Source organism: Larus michahellis, chromosome 7 (assembly GCF_964199755.1).
Source record: "Larus michahellis chromosome 7, bLarMic1.1, whole genome shotgun sequence".
In the NCBI taxonomy this organism is placed as follows: Eukaryota; Metazoa; Chordata; class Aves; order Charadriiformes; family Laridae; genus Larus; species Larus michahellis.
The window spans coordinates 17,416,240-17,440,373 of NC_133902.1; the positions used below are offsets into that span (position 1 = coordinate 17,416,240).

The window sequence follows — 24,134 nt, forward strand, 5'->3', positions numbered from 1 at the left end:
CTGCAACACAGCATTAGTAGATAAGCCAGAGAACAAATGCCTGCTATGACACTGAGTGCTATTGCTCATGATACAATTCAGCACTGCTTTTTATGATACTCCCATTCTTCCTCTTGCCACCAAGCTCACCAAGCTTTTTTTCTCTTAAGCCATTCAGGTTAAGAATTCAGTTACAGTAGAAGAACAGCTATTTCCACCCTGGATATCACATGATATGCACCACTTACACCCCTAGATGTACTTAAAGAATAAACAAAACAAAACAAAACAAATAAGTTTGATTTTTTTAAATATAGATCAATGAAATTTGATAAATGCATTAATGTTTCAAAAAGCTTAGGCTGTTCCTTACCAAGGTGTCCTTATGCTGAATTGTTTTGTGGATGAAAGTTTGCTCCACATTTTACAGCTCTGGAGTTTAAATCCGTAAAACATTGATCCTAAAAAAGGGTTCATCGAGGTGAATTCTGAACTATGCATATAGCTGGCTTGCAAATGATATTGTTAATAACAGTTGTTTATGGTAATGATAGCAACACTTCACTATGCCATAATTTATCTAGAGTGAGATATTCCTGACTATTCCAGGCTTTTTGACTGAGAATGCTGTTTTTTTCAACACTGCTGTGTCTTCCGTTGGGGTCGTGACACAGCGTTCAGGGCAATGCGGTACTTTACACGCTCGATGATGTACAATGAGATGCAGCTATAATTTTGTGAAGACTTGCACCGGTTACTGCCTTGTAAGCACCGACACAGCTATTGCAACCCTTACAGCTGTAAGTAATTTGCATAGAGAACTTTATGGACAAACCTCCAAGTTTGATCCTTTCCAGGAGTCCAGTGGCCGTGCGGGGGGACCACCGGGCCATGATCGGGCGCACTCTGCGGGGCTTGGCCAGCGGCCCCTGCGGCCCGCCTGCCACCAGGCCCTGAGGGCGCCGGCCTGCCCGCGCCGCGGCCTGCCCCCGGGACCGGGGGTCTTCCTCCGCTTGCCTGCGGGGGGCGAGCGGCTGCTGGGCGCACGGGGGCCACCGGCGGGGCGAGCAGGACGTTCCAGGCCCCCGGCGAAAGCGGCTGAAGGGAGACGCGCCCTGAGGGCAGGCGAAGGAACCACCAGCCCAGCCGCCGCCGCGCGCGACCCCCGCGCTCCCTCAGCGCGCCTGGACTACACTTCCCAGCGTGCCCCTCGGCGGGCACGGCGCCGGCGAGGGCGGGGCGGCCTGCGCGGTGACGTAACCCGGGGGCGTGGCCGGCGTGAGCGTGAAGCGGGCAGAGGAGAAGGACGTAGAGGGGGAGTGGGGTGAGCGTGCGGCAGGGGGTTCGTCCCGGGGGGAGCGGGGCCGCGTGCGCCGCCGGGCCGGGAGCGCGAGGCTGAGGAGGGGCCGCGGCCGTTAGTTGCCGGCGCGCGCGGGGGGCGGCGGGACCGGCCGCCGCCGCGGAGTTGCGGGGGCCGGGGCCGGCCGGGAGCTCAGCGGCGCCCGCCGCGCTGCCGCCCTCCATGGGGCCGGGGGCGGCCGGTTTGCCCTGCCCCGCCGCTGCGGTGAAGTGACAGCGGGCGGAGAACGGCGGCGGCGGCGGCGCCCCTTGTGGGCTGGGAGGCGAAGGGCTGTTGCCGGCCCGGCCCGGCGCGGAGCGGGCGGCGGGGGGGGGTCCGGTGAGTGAGGCGGGCGGCCGGGACTCGCCCCCCCGCTGCGCGCCCCGCCTCCCCCCGCCGCCCGCCGGCCTGCGCGGGGGTCTCGGTGCGGGGAGGGGAGGGGGGAAGGCGCCGGGCCGGAGCGGGCGAAGGCGGCGGAGGAGGGGAGCGGCCGCGCCATGAACTACCAGCAGCAGCTGGCCAACTCGGCAGCCATCCGGGCCGAGATCCAGCGCTTCGAGTCGGTGCACCCCAACATCTACTCCATCTACGAGCTGCTGGAGCGGGTGGAAGAGCCGGTGCTGCAGAACCAGATCCGCGAGCATGTCATCGCCATCGAAGGTGAGCCGAGCCGGCAGCGGGGAGAGAGGGGCAGGCGGCGGGGGTGCGCCCGGTTCGCCCCTTGTCCCCTCCCGCAAGCCCGTGGCCCTGCGTGCGGGGCGTTGGCGGGCTTACTGGGGGCAGCTGCGCCCCTCTGGCTGCCTTCCCTCCCTCCACCACCCCCCGTGGCAGGCTTTTTTGGGGGTGTTTGTGTGGGGTGCGTGCGCGCTGGCGCGGTCCCCATGGGTTCCTCCGCTCCGGCGGCCCCCTCGGTGCGGGTTTCCCTTGCAGCCAGGCAAGAGGCGAATTTGTCGGGAGCCCGGCTGGAGAAGGGGGCAGCGGGCGCTGCGGGGAGAAGTTGTTTTGCTCCTGTGCTCCTTGCAGGCAGAGAGCAGCAGGCTTGTTGGGGCTGTGTTAAGGTAGGGAGGGCGATGCTCGCTTTGCCTGCGGAGTGGTTCGGAGAAAATAAGATTTTTATTTTTTTTTCCTTGGGTGCTCGGTGCAGTTTCTGATGGAGTCACGCTTAAAGTACGGGTTCAGTTTTGGTGGCGTGAAGTGGGTAAACAAGACGTACAAGTGGATTAGGGAGCGGTAGTCTGTCTGTGCAGCAGTGTAAAAACAGGTTTGAAGGCAAGATGGAGATAACAGTCTTCTAAGCTTAGATTTATATGCATCTGTCCCTGAAGGAGCACTGCAGAGACTCTAAATTGCTTAGGATGTGCAAAATAAGGAAAATTTGTCTGTATTGGGAACGCTGAAGATATTTTTCTTGACTGCCACTGGAGTTAAAAAGAGCAAACAGTGTTGCCCAAGAACGTGTGTTTTAAGAAGAAATTTTCGAGTTATTTTTCATGATAACTTTCTAAGTTTTGTGTTGTGTGCTTTTGAAATTGAAGTAGTGTGCCACTATTTTGGAAGGGATTCAAGCTAGCGGAGTATGATGTACAGCAGCTGAAATAGAGAGCTGCTTCAAACCATCTTGTGTTGTTGGCCTGTCCTGTCCTTAAATTATACGTAATAAAAAAGTCCTGACGGAGAAGCTGCTATTGAGATTGTTATTTGAAAGACTGCTTTATTAATCTGACTCTTAAGCAATGCAGCTTGAATAGACAGACGTAATGTTTAATACTGCTAGCATTTTATGGGCAGGGGGCAAAAAACCCCTCTTTAGTGTCTTGTGTAGCGAGTCACTGAGATTGGCAGTGCCTGTCACTTATTAAAGAACGCAGTCCCCAGCTAAGTCTCTCCATCCGACTGAGTATGAGGTAGAGTTTTTTGCATGTTCTCTGTTGCGTGAGTCTATTGAAATTATGGTGCATGGTTGTCGGCTTCTTGGAGTCTGGATTGTACCCTCCTGGGAGTCCTTCCCCTTTGCTCTCCTCTTTCACTGAAAAGATGGAAATTTATTAGTATATATTGTGGGAAGGGTATGGCACAGGCACCACTGTTCCTTTCTCAGTGCTACTGGTGTTTGGATTTCTGCAGGATAGATGATGGCTTCATCAGAAGGCTCTTTGTTTTGTTTTTTTTTAACTGGTAATTAATACATATTTATGTGGTATAAATGTAATTCTTGAATAAGATGCTTGGGATATGGTGATGCAGACAGTTTGTGTTGAAGTGGGAGGAGGACGTGAAGCGCTGTATGTAATTATCTTCATAGCATGTGACTTGTGTTAGTCTTTTCATGTATTGATAATTTGTGTTGCCGAACTGTAGCTTAGTTCCTTTGTCAGTCACGAAGACTTTAAAACCAAAATAGCAGCCTGCAAATGTGTTTCAAAAGCAGAGCTGATGAGTAAAATTTTCATAGACAATTTGCTGTTTAACTTGCAGTGGACACTGAGTCATGAAACCAGTAGATCTGATTCATTGGAAAGATTTATCTAGAAAAAGTGTATGTTTTAAGTCTTTTCTGTTCTGAGGGCTCAACTAACTCTTAAATATTAGAAATTGCATATACTTAAAAAAATAACACCTCGCTCCTTCATATTACAACTCTACCAGGTTTTATTTTTGGTAAACCTCCTTTACCTAACTACTTCTCACTGACACCAGTTTTTAAACCTATTCGGTAATGCCATATTGCAGCTAGAACTTAGAAGTAGTCATTTGTTTTGTGGCTGTTGCAGTCCAATTTTGCTGCAAAGAGTTCAGTGTTACAATGGTACTCCCCAAATCACAAAACCTTTTGAGTTCAGGGTACTCGGCTTTTTCACTGACAGCGAGGAATGGTGGTGTGGTTGGCATGTGACTGGCGTGAGAAAACATTAAGTAACTGCTTGGTGAAATAGTTCCTTCCAGCGGAAGGAGAACCATACCCTTTAAAAGAAAAGAATATAGTCTCATTAGTTCAGGCTACTTTAAACCGTAACTCCAACCAATGTGTGCTCCTTGAACAGCTCAAATGATACTTTCCTGCTCTAGAGAGGTTTGCCAGATCTGGAGGAGAACATAGTTGGAATCTAAAGCGACTCGACACTTATTTCAGTGAAGTGGAGATGCTATTATTTATTCTCACAATTTTCTTTTCACTATAGAGTGGCACTGTCTTCCCAACATTTCGGATTTTATTGGCAATGTAAGCCTTTCTTTTTAGGTTCTGAGTTCTATTATAGCAGTGTCTGGACACACTTGCTATACCAATGATTGTTGAAATAATGTAAAATTAACACTGGCCTTTCATCAGCAGCAATTGTTTACATTCAAGTATGAGTTGTATCTAATCCTAAGAGAGCAACTGCTAAACATTCCTGAATTGGGTCCCAAATTGCCACATTGTTACTTCTTGCACAGCTTTCTTTCCTTGTATTGTTCTAAGTTAGATGTGATACTGGCTAAAACAGGTCTGTGTGGTATTAGTTCATCAGTTTTTCCCTCACTGGATAAAAATGCTAAAAATGGATTACATTCAGGTTCTTGCATTTCAGAGTTGCAAAGTCAACAGTTTAAAAGTATGCACTTCCATTCTGTGTTCTTTGTATGAAATTCATACTAAGTAGCCAAACGATTTTAGATGATGACAGGTGGCGCTTAAATGTGTAGTACGAACTGTCTTCACGCGTTCAGTGGTTTGTGAGCTCAGCTCCACCAGTAGCTGCATCAGTACTTCATCAGTATTAAACAGTTCTTGTATCAAGTATGTCGTGTGCTTAGAACGGGGAGAAGAAAACATGAATTGATTCAGCAGTCTTTAAATTGCTGGAAACATTTTGGGGTTTCAAGGTACGATGGTCTTAAGGTGTGCACGTAGATAAGTAAGGGTAGGTAACAGCTGAATGTGTCGCTTCCAGTTTCTATCATCTGGACTGAGACTAACTTTATATTCTTATAAAACTTCAAGAATGATGCAAAACCAGGGAAAGAAAGCTGAGCGGCCTGAAAATTTAATTTCTTCATGAAAGGAATTTAAAACAACTTAACAGTGTCAATGTCATCTTGGCTGATAGTCTGTAAAAGCACTTTTGCTAATATACTTAGTACTAACAGATACTAATGCAGCAAGTGTTAAACATCTGAAATAGTCTGCTATCCTTGTACACAGTGGCAAGCCCATCAAAACAGATTCCCCTTCACTATGGCGTTTGAGCAGATTTTTCCAAACTGGTGAGGGTGGGGAATATCTTGAGTCCTCTACTAGTAAAACAAAACCTTAATGCTGAGGCTTAAGATACTGGCTTCAGTGTGCCTCGCAAGTCATTTGAAGATTTTTCCCTGTAGTCTGTGCTTTTTTTTTTAGGATTTCCCTCTCTAAATGAATAGGATTTCTGATTTTTTTTTTTTTTAATGTAAGAGGAGGTTGTTGCTTTGATTTTTATGGATGCAATACCAGATATTATTCAGTTATGAATTGCTGTGTTTCAGTGCATCTTGTGATTTCTGTGCTAACTTACGTTTATTAAGTATTTTTCTTCAGTCCTGGGACTTCAAATATAATCTAAGTCTTAGAGAAAATATGAGATCTGTACACTTGGAAATTAACTTGTTCAGGGCAGTGCAAAGATCCTGATGCATGGGGGGAGTAGTGGGAGAAAATGGTAGAAGATAAACCATGCTTTATTTTTTTCTTCACTCACTTCTAAAAGTACCGTTTCTTGAAAATAAAGTAATTTAGGATGGAGCTAGAACTCTTGAAGTGCATGTGTGTTAGAGGCATCTGTCATTAACTGATGCAGGACTCCACTTTGGTGTTATTACCTGTTGTGGCCATTCTTTTCGTGGAGCCGTCTAACTTTGCAGCTCCTTAAATGCTGGTATCAGGTATGTTGCGGAGGAAATGCTATCTTATAGCAATTTTGGGGTTGAGGTAGCAATAGTATTTTAATGCTTCTGTTGCTACTGAAATCTGAGATAAATGAGTTGAAAAATGAATGCACTGTAAAAGCATTGCTTGCTGTTGTGACATATGAGTATGGCTGTTTTTTTCTGCTTAATGTACCTGTTCTCTCCTACCTGATGATAGAAAAGTGGCAGGCACATCAATGATCAACCATCTTTGGCTCCCTATTATAGAATCATTTAGGTTGGAAAAAACCTTTAAGATCATAAAGTCCAATTGTTAACCTAACACTGCCAAGTCCACCATGAAACCATGTCCCTCAGCACCATATTTACACTTCTTTTAAATACCTCCAGGGATGGTGACTCAACCACTTCCCTGAGCAGCCTGTTCCAAGGCTTAATAACCCTTTCAGTGTAAAAAATTTTTCCTAGTGTCCAACCTAAACCTCCCCTGGTGCAACTTAAGACCGTTTCCTCTTGTCCTACTGCCTGTTACTTGTCAGAAAAGATCGACCCCGACATCTCCACAACCTCCTTTCAGGTAGTTGTAGAGTGATAAGGTCTCCCCTCAGCCTCCCTTCCTTCAGGCTGAACACCCTCAGCTCCCTCAGCTGCTCCTCACAAGACTCGTGCTCCAGACCCCTCACCAGCTCTGTTGCCCTTCTCTGGACACGCTCCAGCACCTCAATGTCTTTTTTTTTTGTCGTGAGGGGTCCAAAACTGGACACAGTACCCAAGGTGGGGCCTCACCAGCACCGAGTACAGGGGGACAGTCACTACCCTAGTCCAGCTCACCATACTGTTCCTGACGCAGGCCAGGATACTGCTGGCTTTCTTGGCCACCTGGGCACACTGCTGGCTCGCATTCAGCCGGCTGTCAACCAACACCCCCAGGTCCTTTTCCACCAGGTAGCTCTCCAGCCACTCTGCCCCAAGCCTGTAGCATTCATGGGGTTGGTGTGACCCAAGTGCAGGACCCAGCACTTGGCCTTGTTGAACTTCATGCCATTGGCCTTGGCCCGTTGATCCAGCCTGTCCAGTTCCCTCTGCAGAGCCATCCTACCCTACAGCAGATCAATACTCCTGCCCAACTTGGTGTTGTCTGCAGTCTTACTGAGGGTGCACTCGATGTGTTCATACTAATGGAAAGAATATCGTTATTAGTTGACTTTTCTTTAACTTGTCAGCTTAGTGATAAGATGAGAATGAATCACTGCTATATATTGGCCTCTTAATAATGTGAGCCTTCCTGCAGATGTACAAATAGCTCATGACAAGGAGCAAAAGTTGATGTAGTACTGTGTCTGTGTCAAAGAATTATATCAAACTGCAACTTGGAAACAACGATAATCACTCTGAAAAGTATTTGAATACCAGTCAATCCTTTTACTTAGCTATTTTGTTGAAACAGACTTAAGAGATCCAGCATCTGGAGACCTCCATCCAAAGAAATAATTAAGTCAAGCTCTTGAGGAGTGGAGTTTGGGTACATGTTGTATTATTTCAATACATGAAAAGAATGGTGGTATAGTTCAGGTATTTAGGCATAAATGAACAAAGCTGAAAAAAACCTAAGTATTGCATATGACAATTGCATCTTGAAATGTTAATAGCAATCATCCTATTCAAGCTTTTGTTATCATTCTGCCTTTTTGAACTGTGGATCAAGCTATATGATTTGAAATTATAAAACTGATTCTCCAAACAGCCTTCTTGTTTCTGGGAGAGAGGGCAACTATAGAGCATGCTGGGAATGTACTTTTTTTGTTTATTTGCTGGGGGATTAAATTTGTGTGATTCAGATGTAGGGAGTCTGAACACATTCTTTATACCTAGTGTATAAGGGCATCTAGGTAAATTCTGAGCTTGCATATACACAATATGCGTTGACTTGGGTAGTGATCTCTGCTTTTTAGAGCCAGTGCAATGAGTTTGGAACAAGTCCCTTACGGCCCTTTTCTCCTGGTTGTGCATCTGCGACTTTGTGTACCGAGTTAACCTGTGTTAACTTGTTAACCTGGCTAAAAGTTACCATTTTTATGCTGTGATTCTGTCTTGCTCTCTGTAGACCTCCAATGTGGACAAACTGATGAAACACAGTACATATGTTGTAGTTTTGGTGGGTAGCATCAAAATGGAAAGACGTTTCTTTTTAATGCAGAAGGTATTAGACCTCATATGAGTAACAAAGAAAATTCAAATACTTCACTTGCATTGTGAGTTAAAGTTTGGTCTGATGGTTGTGTCTTAAAGTTACCGGACTGTTGTATTCCAAGTCAAAGTGACTATGCTTTTTAGCTTTAAGTTATTTGCATGATTGCTATTCTCAGCAAAAGCTGCATGATTAAACATCAGATGCTTTTCACTGAGTGCATAAAAGTTACAAATTGAGAGGAAAGCCTTAAACCATTAACTTCTGAGGATACTGTTTTTCCTGAGGCAAAGAAGGAGACATGCTGTGGATCAACTGATGTTGTTGGAACAAATGTGTTGTGAGGCTTTAGGTTTTTCAGGGAATGTGCCAGGCTTCTCCAACCATTTGCTTTGGGGGATTAGTTTAAAGCAGCATGCAGTAATGCTGAAATAAGAGTTCATGCTGCTGTGTATACAGATCACTGTTTTTATTTCTATTTAAATTGGCAAATGAGTCTTACACCCTAAGAAGAGGGGGCATTCAGCACTGCAGCAGATTGGACATTTAATTCACTTTGGCTGATCTCAGGCACTTGGGAAAGGGAAACACACCTTGTAAAGTTGGTTGCAGTGTTTATGTTCTGCACTGTACTTTGCTAAGGCCAAAATGGATATTGCTGTTTCCTGAAGATAACAGGTGCTCAAGTGAAGTGTCTTCACAAGATTTATTTTCTAATAAGGTATGTTGTCTGCCATTTGAGGTATCCGTAGTCTTAGTCTTAACTTTACCATCTGAAGAAAGTGGTTTGAATCTTGGATCACGTAGTGAAAACTGATGTGGGAATACGATGTATTTCATTAATTGCAAATATGAAGGGATGCACTTACAAACATAGTGTAGTATGACAGTTATAAGTTAAATTAAAAACCATGCTTTTTTGGGAGAACGATGGAGATTGGGAATAGTGCCAAGCAGATGAAGAATTTATCCTCAGACATACACCGTTCTCTACTGCATCATAATTGGGGAATTGGTTTGTCCTTACCCATAAGCAAGGTAAATGGCAGTGTTGATATTTTTGGCAAATCTTTGAAGAAAAGGTAATGTAAGCTCCAAAAACACTGGTAGCTGAAATGGAGAGCTCAGTTGCATCTCAACTGTGTGACCTTCTGCTGACAGTGCATTTCAAACATCTGTTTCTGCAATTGTTATTTTCTATTAGGAGTATTCTTTCTGACCTTCATACACATAGCTTTACATCATTTGTGGAAAAAATCTAAAAAGATTACTCTAGTAATCTACAGTGGATAAAGTTCCCTTTGTCTGAGAGAGAAACTATTGTATTGAATAGTTTTGATAATCCTAACATCTGTGGGAATAAGAGACTTGTTTTCTGTAATATTAGGTTTTGTCCTTGACTACCTTTAAGCACTGTTTGTACTTCAAGTCACCTATATGGAGGGGGAACTGGGGCTGAACTTCTCTTTTGTATTCTCACTTGTCCTCGTACCATGAAACCTCCCTTGTTGGTAGCCAGTCCGTTGTGGGCAGCTGGCAATTCCAAAGCCCTCTGGAACTGTTTAGTGTCATTTTTTTTTTTTTTAAAGTGGATGGAAGCAGATGTGTTACTTAACCAGTATGTGCATATTCAACCTCATTAATGCCATTTCAGGATTCTGACTAATATATTTGGAGCCTGTATAATGGTACAAGTGAAAGGGTGTTAAGATGGCAGTGCATTTCAAAGCCAGTGAATGACTTGTGTTTTCATTTTTCTTTTCCTGGTGCATAAGTAAGCTTCAGTTAACCACTTAAGGAAGCAAGTACTGAAAATACAGGGTTGATGTGTATGAGATGTGTAATTTCAGTGTCTTGTTTAGTAGCTTTATTTGTTTACATAGCTGGATAATGAATGTAAACCTAATGATTAGACAGCTATTTTGTTTGGTAATTTCCCCTTCTGTACTTCAGAAAAATAGGGACAAGCAAAGTGACTCTTAAGAGTACTGGAATTGAATCTATAGCTTTATCTGTATTGCTTTGTATTTGTATTTATTTATGAGCAGGTTCAGATGCAAATTTTTAATCTTTTTTTTTTCCTCATCATTTTGAAGGGGTTGAAGACTGTTTGCAGCCTAAACCAAATCAATGGTTGACACAACTTAACTTGAAACCTTGTGATGGTGTGCTCTCCCTGCCTCAACCTGACCTTTATCTCCTGTAACCCTGCCCAAGTGATAACCACCTGTGGGGGCCATAATGGGCGCATCTGCGTGATGGCAGCATCCAGCTCAAAGTGGATTCTGGGGAGACAGACAACAATGCAATAGCCAAGGGCTAACTTAATCAATACATCCACCTAACCACAGTACGGGTACTGTGGTCGATATGTAAACATGACTATAAGTCAATCATCTTACCCCTATAAACAGTGAACAGCCCAAGAGCCCTTGGAGCTCTCCTGCACGGCAGCGGGCTGCACACCAGGATCTCCCCTTGAGTAGGGACACCTCTCAAGGTTACTCCTTGAGGTTAAGCGATTCCTTGCTGCAACAGATCCTCAGTAAGTGGCTAATAGCATGCTAAACTTTGAAAATTTATTGTGCACATATAATCCTTTAGGCATAAACCATTGACCATGTCTGGGATTAGGACTGGATCCATCCGCACCTAGACTCCCCTCTGAGAAGGAGTTCAGAAAGCAAGGGGGTCCTTTCTGAACCTCATGATTCAGCAGGAGGGTCTCCCTGGCAGTTTTGTCTGTCTTCTATGCAGTGAATAACCAAGTGCACCTTACCATCAAATCTGTTACATGTATTATCAAACTTTGTTAAATTGCTGGTTTATATCAATAAAAATTATATTTGATGCTGCTTCTCTCCTGCGAGTGAAGTGCATCGCTCCATCTGCAACAAACCCGTGGGAAAATCCACTTTGACTTGAACTTGGTAGTCCTAATGTTATCTATTCAAGTAAAGTTGCAGATGAAGTTCTTCCTGTTTGTAAATTTTTTACTAATTTATACCACTATGTTTATACTTTGCAACTGTATTTTTCAGTAACATAACCAGGAGGAGGATACAGCAAGATTGTCACTTTTGCAGGATTTTGTAGCACCATGTAACTTACTCTTATTACTTCATTAAACAGATAGAGTAGTGTACGAATGTGTGATTTCCATTATCTTACTGCTTCAACTTTCCATGCTCAGGAGAGCAGCCAGGAAGCCTGTCTTTTAGGTATCACAGCAACTGTGTTCTCTAGAGGAAATATGCTAAAGGCATGGCACTCCTGCCCAGACAGCAGTCATTTAAATGTATATCACTTAACTTTGCAAATGCATCTGTATCTGAGTTAACCAGTTGTGAACCAAAAGGAAGACTTTTTGCATTACTTGGTCGGTAACCCAAGAAAGGTGTCACTGGACCTTAAGGAGGTGGCTGGTATATGAATCTGTACAAACCTGGAGAGCGAGCGTAGCAGGAAGACACATTAGATGTTGAATTTCAGCTGCCTATCTGAATACACTTAATTTGCACTTTGGAGTGTTTTGTTATTGAAAAACAGCTTGTACGCAGAATAGTAGTTCTTAGGGTAACTGCGGCATGATACTGGACAGTAGATGTCATCTCCCACTAATGGCACATGAAAGTAGTTGCGTTTGAGTGTAGGATCACCTGTGTTCTCATCAGAGTCTGATACAAATGAACCCAGTGATCTTAAGATACTGAAATGGCCGTCTAGCACAGGAATAAAGTCATTAATATGCTTCTGTATTCTGCGCTGTCAGAGCCTGTTCCTCTCTGTGGGCTTGTGAGGTGGAGTGCAAGCCTTAAGGCCTGGAATAGTTAGACGGCATCTCCGAGCAAAACTGCACTGCCTCTGGGCTGGGATAATAAAGTTCATGAACACACTGGTGTAACAGGCTAGTTCAGTGAGGAGAAGCAGAAATCCAACTATAACAGTAGGAACCTACAGCATTTCTTGTTGTGAACTTGGCCTACTGAATTACCTTTATTGTTTTCAAAACGTCAAGCTTCCTGTGCCGGGATACAAAAGGTCTCTTGAAAGCTAAGCCTTTAGTAATGTTGAAATAGTATGAAGAGCTGACAGTGGATAGTACTAGTAATTATTGGATTCTTATATTTGAATATTGTTGTCTCTTGTAAACTTAATGTAAAGGTATGAGTTAGGCTTTAGTGACTCAGTGCTTCATGATATGTAAAGGTTTAAATAATAACTGATACTTCTGTCGCAGTATACTGTTGTGGTCATTATGCTTGTCACGATCACCTGTAGATTTGGTAGACTTCTATGTTCAGGCAAAGGTAGCATGCTTTTGGAAGAACGTGACAGATTGAGCCTGGCAAGAAATAGGTAAAAGTGAGACATAGGAGCTGTGCATGATCGCTAAATTGGCATACAGCTTCATACCTGCTCCTCTAGCTACTGTTGGAGGCATGTTCTAGAACAGATACCAAATTCTTCAGCGAAAGATGGGTTATATATCTCTTATTTGGATAACTTAATTGTTTAGCACTAAAACTAGAATGACAGCTTGGAAAATCTTAATAGATAAGGGCATCTGATAGTGAGAATTCGGATAAAGCAGTTAAAGCCATTTTTTTTTTATTACGCCATCTCTGTTTCTGGCTAGAAAGTGCTACTGGTTGTATTGCCAAGGGTACAAGTGTCAGCTATCAAAACTAATAAATAATGACAGTGAAATAAAATAATGTTCCTTTGCTTTCATGAACAGAAAATCAATCATGTAGTAGAGTTTAAAAATGCTTTTATAGTAAAGCTTTGCTAGTACTTCCAGTACACCCTAAAGTCTTAATAGGATTGTTTTCTTTCTTCTTTTTGTACCGAAAATAAAGCTGTGTGATAGCTTTCCATCAAAATACATTGCTCCTAGAAAATTTGTTTCAGATTGCTGTTTCAGCTTGGGATTGGAAGACTTCTGTGGGTCTCTGGGCAAGCTTCTGATCCCTCTCCACAGGATGGTGGCAGTGAAAGGTAGCTGCTTTGCATTGTATGAAACTAAAAATTGACAACACCAGAGCTACTGGTCTGCTCTGACTATGAAGAAAATGTATAGCTGCAGCCTTGCTGCATGTGGGACTTTCCTATAGTCATTTATCACTTTTCTATGGCAGTTCTGTTACTTGAACGTGAATCTGTAGGTTTACCCTTGGAGATGGGTAAATGAAAGCAGGAAGGAATAGAAACATGCTGTGGAAAACTATTCCTGTACCCTGTGGCAACTCATCTATTTAGTCCCATTTCATTACTTTTCTCATGCCAAGTAAGATTCTAATTTTAACCTGCATTAATTAAGCTTCAAAAATACTTCACTGCTATGAGACTGTGACGTTTAAAGGCACCTAGATATATAACTATACATTAGTTTAAGGGTGGAAGGATGTTGCTATTGACTTCTATTGAAAAATTAAATTTAAGTAGGGTGGAGCTGGCTAAAAGGACGCAACTTGCTGGAGGCAAAAGATGCACTGAATACATAGGTGCGTAAACTCTGAGAAGGAAGGGATGCGTGTTAGTCATCAGGGTAACAATGCTAGCCAGGTTAGAAAGACAAATATTTACAGCGGACATCTGCCTTGATAACTGCTTAATGCATTTTAAAGCTAGTATTTTAGCTGAAGTCAGGAGACCTACATGGCTTATAAAAAGACAGTACTTCGGGGATATTTTGCTTACTGGAACATCTTGCTTCCTGCGTAATGGAGTGAATTCAGTTAGAAGGTTGCTGGTCTGATTTACGATGCTAATTGATGTGGTAGTTGATGTGAACTGTGTGTACTAATTGCTCACTTGCTAATCCTCTCCAAATTATCTGACAAATGCTTTTAAAATGGAGCATTACATATTTTTTGAAAACTGGTCAGCACACAAACATTAACAACTGGAGGTTCCTCTTTTGCTTCTAAGTGCCTAATCTAAATATTGGTCCATTATAGTTGCTGTAATGTTTCAGGGAAGCTTCAGTGGCTTTAATGTAGTCTCATTGTTGTTCTTTGTGGTGTTTAAACAACTTCTAGAAAATACTTTTCCAGAGTACGGTCCCCCCCCCCCCCCCTTCAACTGGATCATTACCATTGTCTGTATGGTAAGGGTAGGATATGTATGATATTGATTGTGCAGTTTTGGGTGACAAAGGACATGCCTCATTTGAATTGGTGTTCATGCATACATACCAGTCAGTGCAGCAGAAACTGCAGTGGATAAATCATAAGAATAAAATTGGGGCTAATTCATGCAATGGTGTTAAGATAATAGGGTATGTTGACAGTCTCTGATTCTGGTAAAAGAAACATATATTAGGTATTTTATTTCCTAAGCAAACTAATCAACTGTAATGTAAGCTGCAAAGCTTTTGTATTTCTGGGTTGATGGGGGAAATCTTAATGTTAGATTATGGAATGCAGGAGTATAAAGAGATTGTGTTTTTCTTCACTTAAATAGGGGAAGATCTGTTTGAGGAGAGCTGAGTAATAGTTGGTTCTTCAGTTCTGCAGGAGAATTGTATGGGCTGCCGTCTGTGTGAACGGGGGTGCTGGGCAGAATCTCATCTGTAACTGCAGGTCTGTCAGTTAATGTGTGTTACGGTGAAATCAAAATATCTTCACATGTTAAATTAAAGTTCCTGACAGATGAGTGTTTGACAAAATGCACGTTAGTCTACCTTGAACTTAATATTCCAAGGTGATTTAGACACTTTAATGAGTATGAAGTTTTCTAATTTGAGACTTGCTGTGAGAAGTCAATGAGCACTGAAAGGAGACTACTGTAGTGACAGCTGAAAGAAATTAGTCAATTTGGAGGGGGAAAAAAAGGCGTTTAAATACTGGTGTTTGACTGTAACCTGGACGTATGCCGTCAACAGCGAGAGGCAAAATACCGCACTGACCTAAAAAGTACAAGTATGTCCCTGTAGGGATTACTTGATGTTAGGTAATGACATGCTATTCAAATTAAAGCTCAAGTAAATATCCCTTGAGTTGCTATCTAGGCCAGTACAATAACTTTTTAAAAGATAGTAGATAAATGGGAAAAATCAATTTTGTCAGGATTTGTAAAGAGCAAGATAGGTTACTGGTGCTGTTTTGGATTTTTTTTTTTTAAATTAGTGTGTAAATAGGGTAGCTTCTCAATCTGAGCTAGTTACCAGAAACTCTAATACAAGTATCATCATCTTGGCAGAAAGCGACACCAAAGGGAGGCGTTTAGAAGTTGTCTGGTAGTCCTTAATTTCAGTGAAAGGTGCTATCAGAGGAACCTCTCTTCCTGTCCAGCGTTTGTACGTTTCTCCTGGATTATCTGACATTCTGCAGCTGTTCTTATATGGCTTTCATATTATTTTTCTACTCAGCGGATGGGAATTTTGCTTGCTAGGTAACTGGTGATATTTGATAAAAGCTGTTCAGTGATGACATGTTAGGTAAATGAAATACTGGTAAATAGATCCAATTACAAGTGGGATTAGACCTTTTCAAAACATTATCAGTGAGGCTGTAATATAAAAAACAAAAAACAAACCTACTACAAACAGGTATGAAGATAGCTGTATAAATCTATGTTCTTCCTGACTTGGATATTTTTGTTTAGTTATATGTAATAATTCTCAGTAGGTGGCTCCAGATGCTGTTGTACTTGCTGTAATAAATCAGAGGTACTAAATCTAGTTTACTCCACGAGTTACTGAAAAAGATTTGGATACAGCTTGGGGCGGGGGGGGGGAGAAGCATTAATTGTGTGTCTGTTGTAATGTATTAGAGAAAGCAATGCCTTGTAAAAGCCACTTCTTTGCCATTGTCTACATGTTGGTTGTGACTTGGAGGGTGTGTGTATGAATATTGGAGTTGGCATGCAACTATTTAGCTTGGATGCAAATGTGAGTGCTGACGCAGAGGTCTCAGTGCAGGCTGTGGGGTCTGTGTCATTAAGGTCATTAAGGGTCTGTGTGCAGGATGGTTACCCAGTGGTGACGTTGCATGCTGTCAGTGTTGCTAACACCTAGCTAACTAGGCTGAAGCTGGCACCAATGTGTAGAAAGTACTGTAGTTTTAAATGTAATGAATTTTGAGATGTATGTTCCTGTGAATTCTGGAACAGTTTCGTTTTGAAAAAATGGTAACAAACATAAATATAAACTATGTGAGTTTCTTCAGTCTCAGTCTGTTGTTTGCCTCTGTTAACTGATTAATCAAGTCAATAAAAAAAGCTGTTCATAGCTAGGTGTGTCAGCAGAGAGAGGATATTTATTGACCTCAGGGGAACATATTCCCCAGACAGTGACTAAGATACAGGTTTCACTGGGGACACTGCGTGGAGAAAACTACAGGATGCCAGAAAAACCCTCCAAGATCTCGTGATGGAGAGTTGGGTACGAGAAAACTGTATTAGGTTTAATCTTCTCCTTGGAAAGGTGGACAAATAGAAACTTGGATGCTCATGAAAAATGTGAGATGCAAAATCATCACTTGGGGAGAGAGTGCAGGATTTATTTTTTAACTGTAACAGTTTGAAAGTAATTTCTATGAAGCTGTAAATATTGATTTTAATGGTCAAGATAGCTATATACACTTGAAGTATGGGATAGTTAGCAGTTTCCTAACTGGAAATAATAATTTGTTTTCTTAGCGTTTGCCTTCAAGCAGGACAAACGGGACATTGGAATGTAGGTGATGGCTAGAATACAGAGGACTCTGTGTACATTGGTTTTACTCTAGCAAGCTTTGCAGGTGGTTGCAGGCTTTTGGAAATAAAAAGAAGCAAAATTCTCATAATACTCAAAAGACCAGCAGCTGTTCCATGGAGTCTTTGAGGTATAAACTAAAATGACAAACCTTTAGAGAATTCTGAAGGCTTCTGGATTACTGCTTTTGTCTGCCTGGACGTTATGCAGGGCTTTGCTGGACCTGGTTCTGCTTCTGGTCTCCATGAGTGCCAACCTCAGGACTGACTTCTGTATTTAGACGTTTATATATACTGTGTCATAATGAGCATCTGATTTAAAAGCTGTTTTTTAACTACAACTACCCTTGTCAGGAAATGTATGAATTTGCAGTTATTTTTAAGTGTTTAAAAAAAGTAGTGTATTAATTTCCTGAAACCACCAGTGACAGTAAATCAAGTTGCTTTTACTTATTTTGCATTCAAGTGAAATGTGACAGGGGAGTATTTGTAAGAAGGAATATGTAAAGTGCCTTACCAATGACAAATTGTGATGTAAGATTGAAATAATTAAGATTCCAAATCAAATCTCCTTCTGATCCTATTTAGTGAAACAAATTAGCCTAAACCAGATGGTTTCAGCATGAGTCAAGTAGTAACGTCATGTTTTTAGGTTTGTGGAGTGGCAGAACTGATGAAGCCTGGTTCCCTGTGGTTCTGTCCTCCTCCTAGAGAGCACCGCTGTAAAGATGCCGGTTGTGCCGTGTTCTTCATTCACTGGTTCCTTCTGTAAGCCAAACCGCCTGCAGAAGACTAGTTTAAGCATTCTTCTCTATACCCTTCTAGGCATTTTCTTCTCTGGACTTCTACTGCTTTCAAATCAAGGTGAAACTGAGTAAAGAACTCAAAATTTCTAAGTGAAAGAAAGAATTTTTCATGTTTACATATGAAGGTTACTGCAACATGGTGTTTTTCCATCCAGTGGCTAAACTGACTTGCATAAAAAGAAACAAGCCATTCCAAGTTATGCTCTGTGTTTACTCTTTAGGAGGTGAAAGCTTTGTGTTGAGAGAAGGATACAGTATTTGCTGCCATGTTGTAACATGTGGCCGATTGCTAATCTTATGGAAATGATGTATTGAGCAGATGAGGCCTGATTAATAATGAATAAAATTGCTGCAGCACTATGGTAGTCTTGGGGGGGGGAACTTTTCTTTTTAAAATTCTCTTAAAAAATCCCACGGGGTAAAGCCTCTTCATGTTAGTCAGGCAAGCTAAGTTTGAAACCTGAGGGTTATATTTCTGTGCTCCTTTGTGCCTTAGAATTATTAGAATTTCCACTTAACTTGAATTCAAATTGAAGTGATGCGCTGCTTAATTCCCAGTTCAGATTTAGCTGAAAATAATACTAGGAATGTGAGAGGCTTTTGGTAAGGCAGAGCAACAAAGTATAAACTTGCTTAAAAGCGATGTAGATCTTCACTGTCTTCTGAGAGTATGGCTTAAGAGTGGATCAGCCTGTAAGGATTAACTTGCTGTTGCTAAAAGAGGAGGATCCTTCCACCCCACCAGCTCCCTCTCACAGGTTCTAGCCCTTCAGAAACCAGCTCAGTGGAAAAATAAGTGTTTACTATGATAGCAAGCTGAATAAGCTCCCTTAAGACTCAGATGAGCTTCAGAGCTGTTAAAGGAATGGATGCGAGACTGCACTCAAGGTCTGGGACAGGTTGTTGGTGTGTCAGGGGGCTGTTGATCCTGCTCAGTGGGTTGCTGGCCTGCACCTGAACCTTGTTTTCCTGAAGCAACAGCGGCAAGGTAGCAGAGGGCTGCCCAGAAGCTATTGCAACTGAACTGAGTGGTAGGCTGTAAAATAACTTCTAATGACTTGAACCTGTTTCTCTGGCAGGTATGTGTTCTCTTTATCTGCAGCTGATCATAAATATGTTGAACTGGAGTTGCTTGTATAATCAACAGTCTAAGGTTTTAATTAATCTTGCCAAAAGGCTATGATGCATCATCCTTATGATTGTTTTTCATTTGCTATGTGCAAATTAAAATACCGTTAGAGCTGTATTGCATGCAAGTCAGGCAGCTAAACACAATTTTTGTTTCAGCAAGAAGAAATTTCTCATACAAAAAAGTGCTGAAAGATGATATAGCACAGTATTTATGCTGGCTGGATGTTTAGGATTTTGAGCTGAACAGAGTGAGGCACAGTTGTAGTTACTGCTAACTTGAGTGTCTGCGGCTTTCTTAAGTATCTGTTGATGTCTGCAGATACTAAGGAAAGGAAGTCTTGTCGTCAGTACTTCTAAGCCATAATCACTCTAATCTTTTGATGGACCTTGACTATCTGCAGCTGTTTCTTTTTTGGAGGATGATCAAGTTGTTAGGGCCTTGTGAGTTGGGAAAGGGCACCTTTAAAAGATGGGGAGTACAAAAGGGGCAGTTGTTTTAAGCTCGACAGGCACTGTATTGAAGAATGAAGGATTCCTAAAACTTGGTAAATGTGTGCTGTGTCCTAGGCTTGAATGAAGTGAGAAGCACATTCCTAAAGTCAAATTGTCATCTTATGCTAATGCTGCTTGGTGTTGACTACTTTGTATGGTATAATGTAAGTAATCTTTTAATTAATAGGTGATGGTGGCAATTTGTTAATGTTGAGATACTTGCAGCACTTAAAGGAACAAATGTTGGCCAAAACATTCAGTTGAATTTTGCCTTGGACAGTTGACATTTTCTGGAAAAATGCTTATTTATCCCAAAGTCTGAGTGCCTGAGTACCAAATACTGTACTTGCATTCAGTCCCTTTTCCCCTTGTCTGTTTGTACTACAAAACCAGGCTGTTCTGTAACTGCTGCCTTCTGTCAGTGAGTGTGGGAGACCATGTGGTGCTGTAGAGATGAGAATTCTGCCAACATACGCTTTCCAAGGAAACATTTGTCAGGTAATTTTATTGAATGAAAAAATAAGCTAAGGGGCCAGAGTAGATGAACCTTCTCATGTTGTCTTAATGCTTCCTTTTTCCTAGCTGACCTGATACTGAAGTGTTTTGGTAGTCTGATAACTGATGACTGTAGATATAGTCTAGTTAGAGCAGTAAGCCTGTTCAAAAACCTAAATCTTGACCTTTAAAGAAACGTAATTCTGTGTTTCAGTGAATAACACAGGATTTTATATTTTATATTTATATTTTCAGGTTTTCAATACAAGTTAAATTTGTTTCACAAGTTACTAAGCTTTAGTGAAGGATTCTCAACAGCCCTGAACAATCCCCTGTACGTTTTAACCTGTATTTTTAAGGTAATTGGAACCTTTCTTTTATTAGTAATTAAGCTGTCTTGAATATCTTGAATTTGTTCCAAATATAAACTGAAAGGAAGGAAAATATATGGAATGATATCGCCTGAGAAATAAACATCTAGTTCTCAAAGCAACAGAACTGCAGAAAATGTCTGAATCGGTCTGTGCTAGGAGAAATGTTGGAGGGAAGCAATTCCAGTTAGTGTGAATTTTCTTGTTTAAGTGGTGGTTGGTTCAGTAAAAGTGGGTATCACTTAAAGGTAATTATGGCTGCAGGCAATAAGTAAAAGATAATCGTCATCTAGAACGTGGAGGTGACTAGTTTTGGGCTGATTTCTGCTGATTTACTGAAATGTATGGGACTTTGCAAGTTTAAGTGCTTGTGAGCACAATCCACCGTCCATAGGGCACATCAGTGAGTTTTCTTTGCTGTTCTACTTGCAGTAAAACTAGACCTACTGCTTGGAAGCATCATTTACTGTCTTTTCCAAATATGCAGGGTTCAGATGACACGATGTTGCCAAATACAAGTTAACCTGATTTCTGACTAACATGTTACTGTTGGATATTCAGAGTATGCAAGCAGGAGGAAATTTTCTCTGACAGCATTTGTGTCGTTTGGAACATGATGGATGCTTGAGACAAATCTGTTTATAAAACATTATTGACTTTTTTTCCAAGTAGCCATTAGTTAAGTTGTGTAATTTTTTTTTGATAGCCGGTGTGGCTGTACTGGTTCTAAAAACAGATCTGATGATCTGTACTGGTTCTAAAAACAGGCCCAAGATTTGCAGAAACTGTTAAATGAGATTTTGTAGCTCTCATTGGTACTTTTTGCTTTAGTACCTTCTGGAAATGGAAAAAATGGCCAAATAACACCCAAGAGGTATGAGTAGAACACCGTGTCTGCTGCTTTGATAAACAGTATTATGAAAGTCTCACTGGAGTAACTTTGTCAGTTTGTGTGCATCTTTAATGATGAGCGCTGTTAGAAACTAATAGCACTCCCTAGCAGTTCAGTAAAGAACGCTTTTCTCTGTTAAATTAAAGCATCTTCCAGATGACTTGGAGCTTCAGTTCTAGGTGAGGCTCAATGAAAATACATTCCGTCTTATTACTAGGGAGTGCTGGCCTTTTAAAAATGCATACTATTAAGTGCTCCTGCTAATTTTAAACATGTATTCTTGAAATGCCTGTAGTAGCTGCATACTCACTAAAATTGAAAATAAAGGGACTTTTCACTCCCTGAAAGATGTGTAAAAAAAAAAAAATAATAAAAAAATAAAAATATATATATAAAAAAATTATGGCATTATGCAGAAGTTCTTGTGTCTAATTCTGTCACGGCTGAAGCTTAGGAATTCCAGACTGACTTGCACTCAGGTTCCTGGGCAGTTTCAAGTAACCGCACAGGCTGTGCGAACTTCAGGCAATGTAGCTATGCCTGAATGTGTATCAAATACAAGTTCTAATCCTGTGGGACAAGGGTTCAGCATGTCAACAGTGAACTCTTGTGTTGGCATCCAGATGAAAATGTAGGAGAAATTAGTATAACTTTTGTTTGCTTAATTTTCTTGATAGAAGCCCAGGTTTTATGTGGCATTTAGAGTACAACTTCCCCTTTACTTTTTTGGTAATGGAGGCTTATTTCAGACTGACAATGATTGATGTAAAGAACAGAGCCACTGATGCGCAACTGGGTAATTTGAAAGGGTGAGAACAAGACAGGGTGTTCGGTGAAAGACTAATAACATGGTGGTTTTTGAGTGTGTTTGGGTTTCTTTTAGTTCTGTTAAATCCGTTAGCTGGAGATGTCACCAGAGTAAACCTGTATACTGCTGTCCCACAGTGAATGACCAGCTGTGCATTCAAGGTTTGATCTCTCCATCAAAGGCCAAGAATGGCTCAGGGATACAAAAACAGGTGACCATCTCCTCTGGCGTGTGTATCTGTGTGGCGTTGATAACGGGAAGTGCTGTGGGTCAGACACGTAATGTGGTCATCCCCAGTGTACTCAGCTCATCTAAAGCTTTCGCTTGAAGTGGTCTGGTGATTCAGATCTTCAGTTGCCACAGACACCGCAGTCAGTTTCTTATAGAAACTTATTGATCTTGATATTTAAAGCAATCAAGAGTTTGTCTCCACTGCTCCTTGGCTTCTAAGGTTTGATCATCCTGATAATTCTGTTTGCAACAGCCTTAACAGCACTCTCTGTGCTGTGCTTTTGTTAGACACCGTGTTTGCTGTGGGAGTCATGACTAGAATTCTTCACCTCCATCTATAGACTGAGCAGTAAAGCCTTTGTGGGGAGGAAAAAAAAAAAAGAACCTCAACACAATCCTTCAGCTGGCTTTCAGCTGAAGAAGTGGAGAAAATGCTCTCACAGTCTTTATCTTGAAAAGATAAAGAGAAACTTGCTGCCTGAGTAGGCACTAGAAACAGGGTAGTCAGGCTACTCTCAGGAAGTCTCCAAAATCAGATCGTTTTCATAATGATATAAGCTGAAATGTAAATGTTTCTCCTGGCTTAAACAGGATCTGAGTGGCAGCTGAAGCTGTGCAAGGAAAGGGTAGGTACCACAGGGTGCCGCTCCTCTAAGCGAGGTCTGCAGTGGTGGGCAACTGCCTCTGATAATACTCACTATTTGTCAAATAAGGTAACCTTTCCTTAAGTTACCTGGAAAAAAAAAATCTAGCTGTTCAGAATCTTTTTTTTTCTTAATTCCTGTCTGTGAAGGAGAACAGGCAATTATCATTGTCTATTTGTAAATAAATAGAGAGTGAGTATTTGAGGCAGTGCATATTGAATGCTTAAGTCTGATCAAATGCTTGATCCTGTAATGACTTGCAGTTGATTATCTTTACAAACAAATCTGTAAAATACTACATTATTTCCTAGAAATGTTTAGCAAGCTAGTAGGTCTGATGCTTGTCTGTAAACAGAAAAAAGAAATGTTTTCTGGTGGAAGTATTTCATTCAGAACTGGAACTGTGGTTCAGTTTGATTTGCTTAGTGGACTTAGCAGGATGGATAGTATTGAACAGTAAGTCATTTATTTGTCAGCTGAACCATAACCCTACACAAGTTCACCAGGCTTTACCATTCAAAGCCATAACTAAGTTGGACACCTTCAGAATCTTGTTTAGAAAACCGAGGTGCCTATGAACCACGGTCTGTACGCAGATCAGAGGCAGGGATCAATCTTACTTTGCTGCGGGCTACGATTTGGAGCTAATTTTTATTATATCAGGTTGTGGATCTGCAGAATTTCTTCACTGTTGAGTCACGGCTAAGATCAATTGTGACTGAGTAGCTTAGAGAAGGTTTTAAGGAAAAATGATACTTTTTAGGCCTTTGTCAGATGCTTACTTGGTTGTAACTATTGCAAGATAATAACTGAAATAATAAATATTGCAAAGTGGATCTTGCACTCTGAGCAGTTGTTATGAGAATTACTTAATTAGATTTCTGGGAAAGGGTTGAAGAGCAAGCTGTTGTGGCTGAGCAGGAAGAAAAGCATTTTGACTTTGGCCTAGTAACTGTGCAGTGGAAAGAATTTATATTGACTTTGAGTAACTGAAGTGAAATGTAAAAAGTCAAGATAGCAGGAGAGCTGGAACTAATTGGGATTTGACTGGGTTTGTTTATTTGTTTTTTTTTTTTTTTTCAGGAATGACAGAATCGGGCTAGCAATTATTAAACCTTCGCTGAGATTAATAAAAATCCTATGGAAGAATGTCTGATGCTTGTTTTTAAACAAA

At 41.6% G+C, this 24,134-nt stretch overlaps 2 protein-coding genes across 11 annotated transcripts in view; one reads left to right on the forward strand and one right to left on the reverse strand.

The window, feature by feature from the left end:
* TRPM8 (transient receptor potential cation channel subfamily M member 8) overlaps positions 1-1,140 on the reverse strand; it is a 153,180-nt gene extending 152,040 nt beyond the window's left edge. For all 3 annotated transcript variants that reach the window (XM_074594835.1, XM_074594834.1, XM_074594836.1), the window contains exon 1: positions 815-1,140. The gene's annotated coding sequence lies outside the window, so the exon portion shown is untranslated. The remainder of the gene's footprint in view (positions 1-814) is intronic.
* Positions 1,141-1,741: 601 nt separating this feature from the next.
* AGAP1 (ArfGAP with GTPase domain, ankyrin repeat and PH domain 1) overlaps positions 1,742-24,134 on the forward strand; it is a 385,263-nt gene continuing 362,870 nt past the window's right edge. For all 8 annotated transcript variants that reach the window (XM_074595890.1, XM_074595893.1, XM_074595895.1 and 5 more), the window contains exon 1: positions 1,742-1,978. In XM_074595890.1, the coding sequence (XP_074451991.1) occupies positions 1,816-1,978 (163 nt within the window). In that variant the 5' untranslated portion in view covers positions 1,742-1,815. The remainder of the gene's footprint in view (positions 1,979-24,134) is intronic.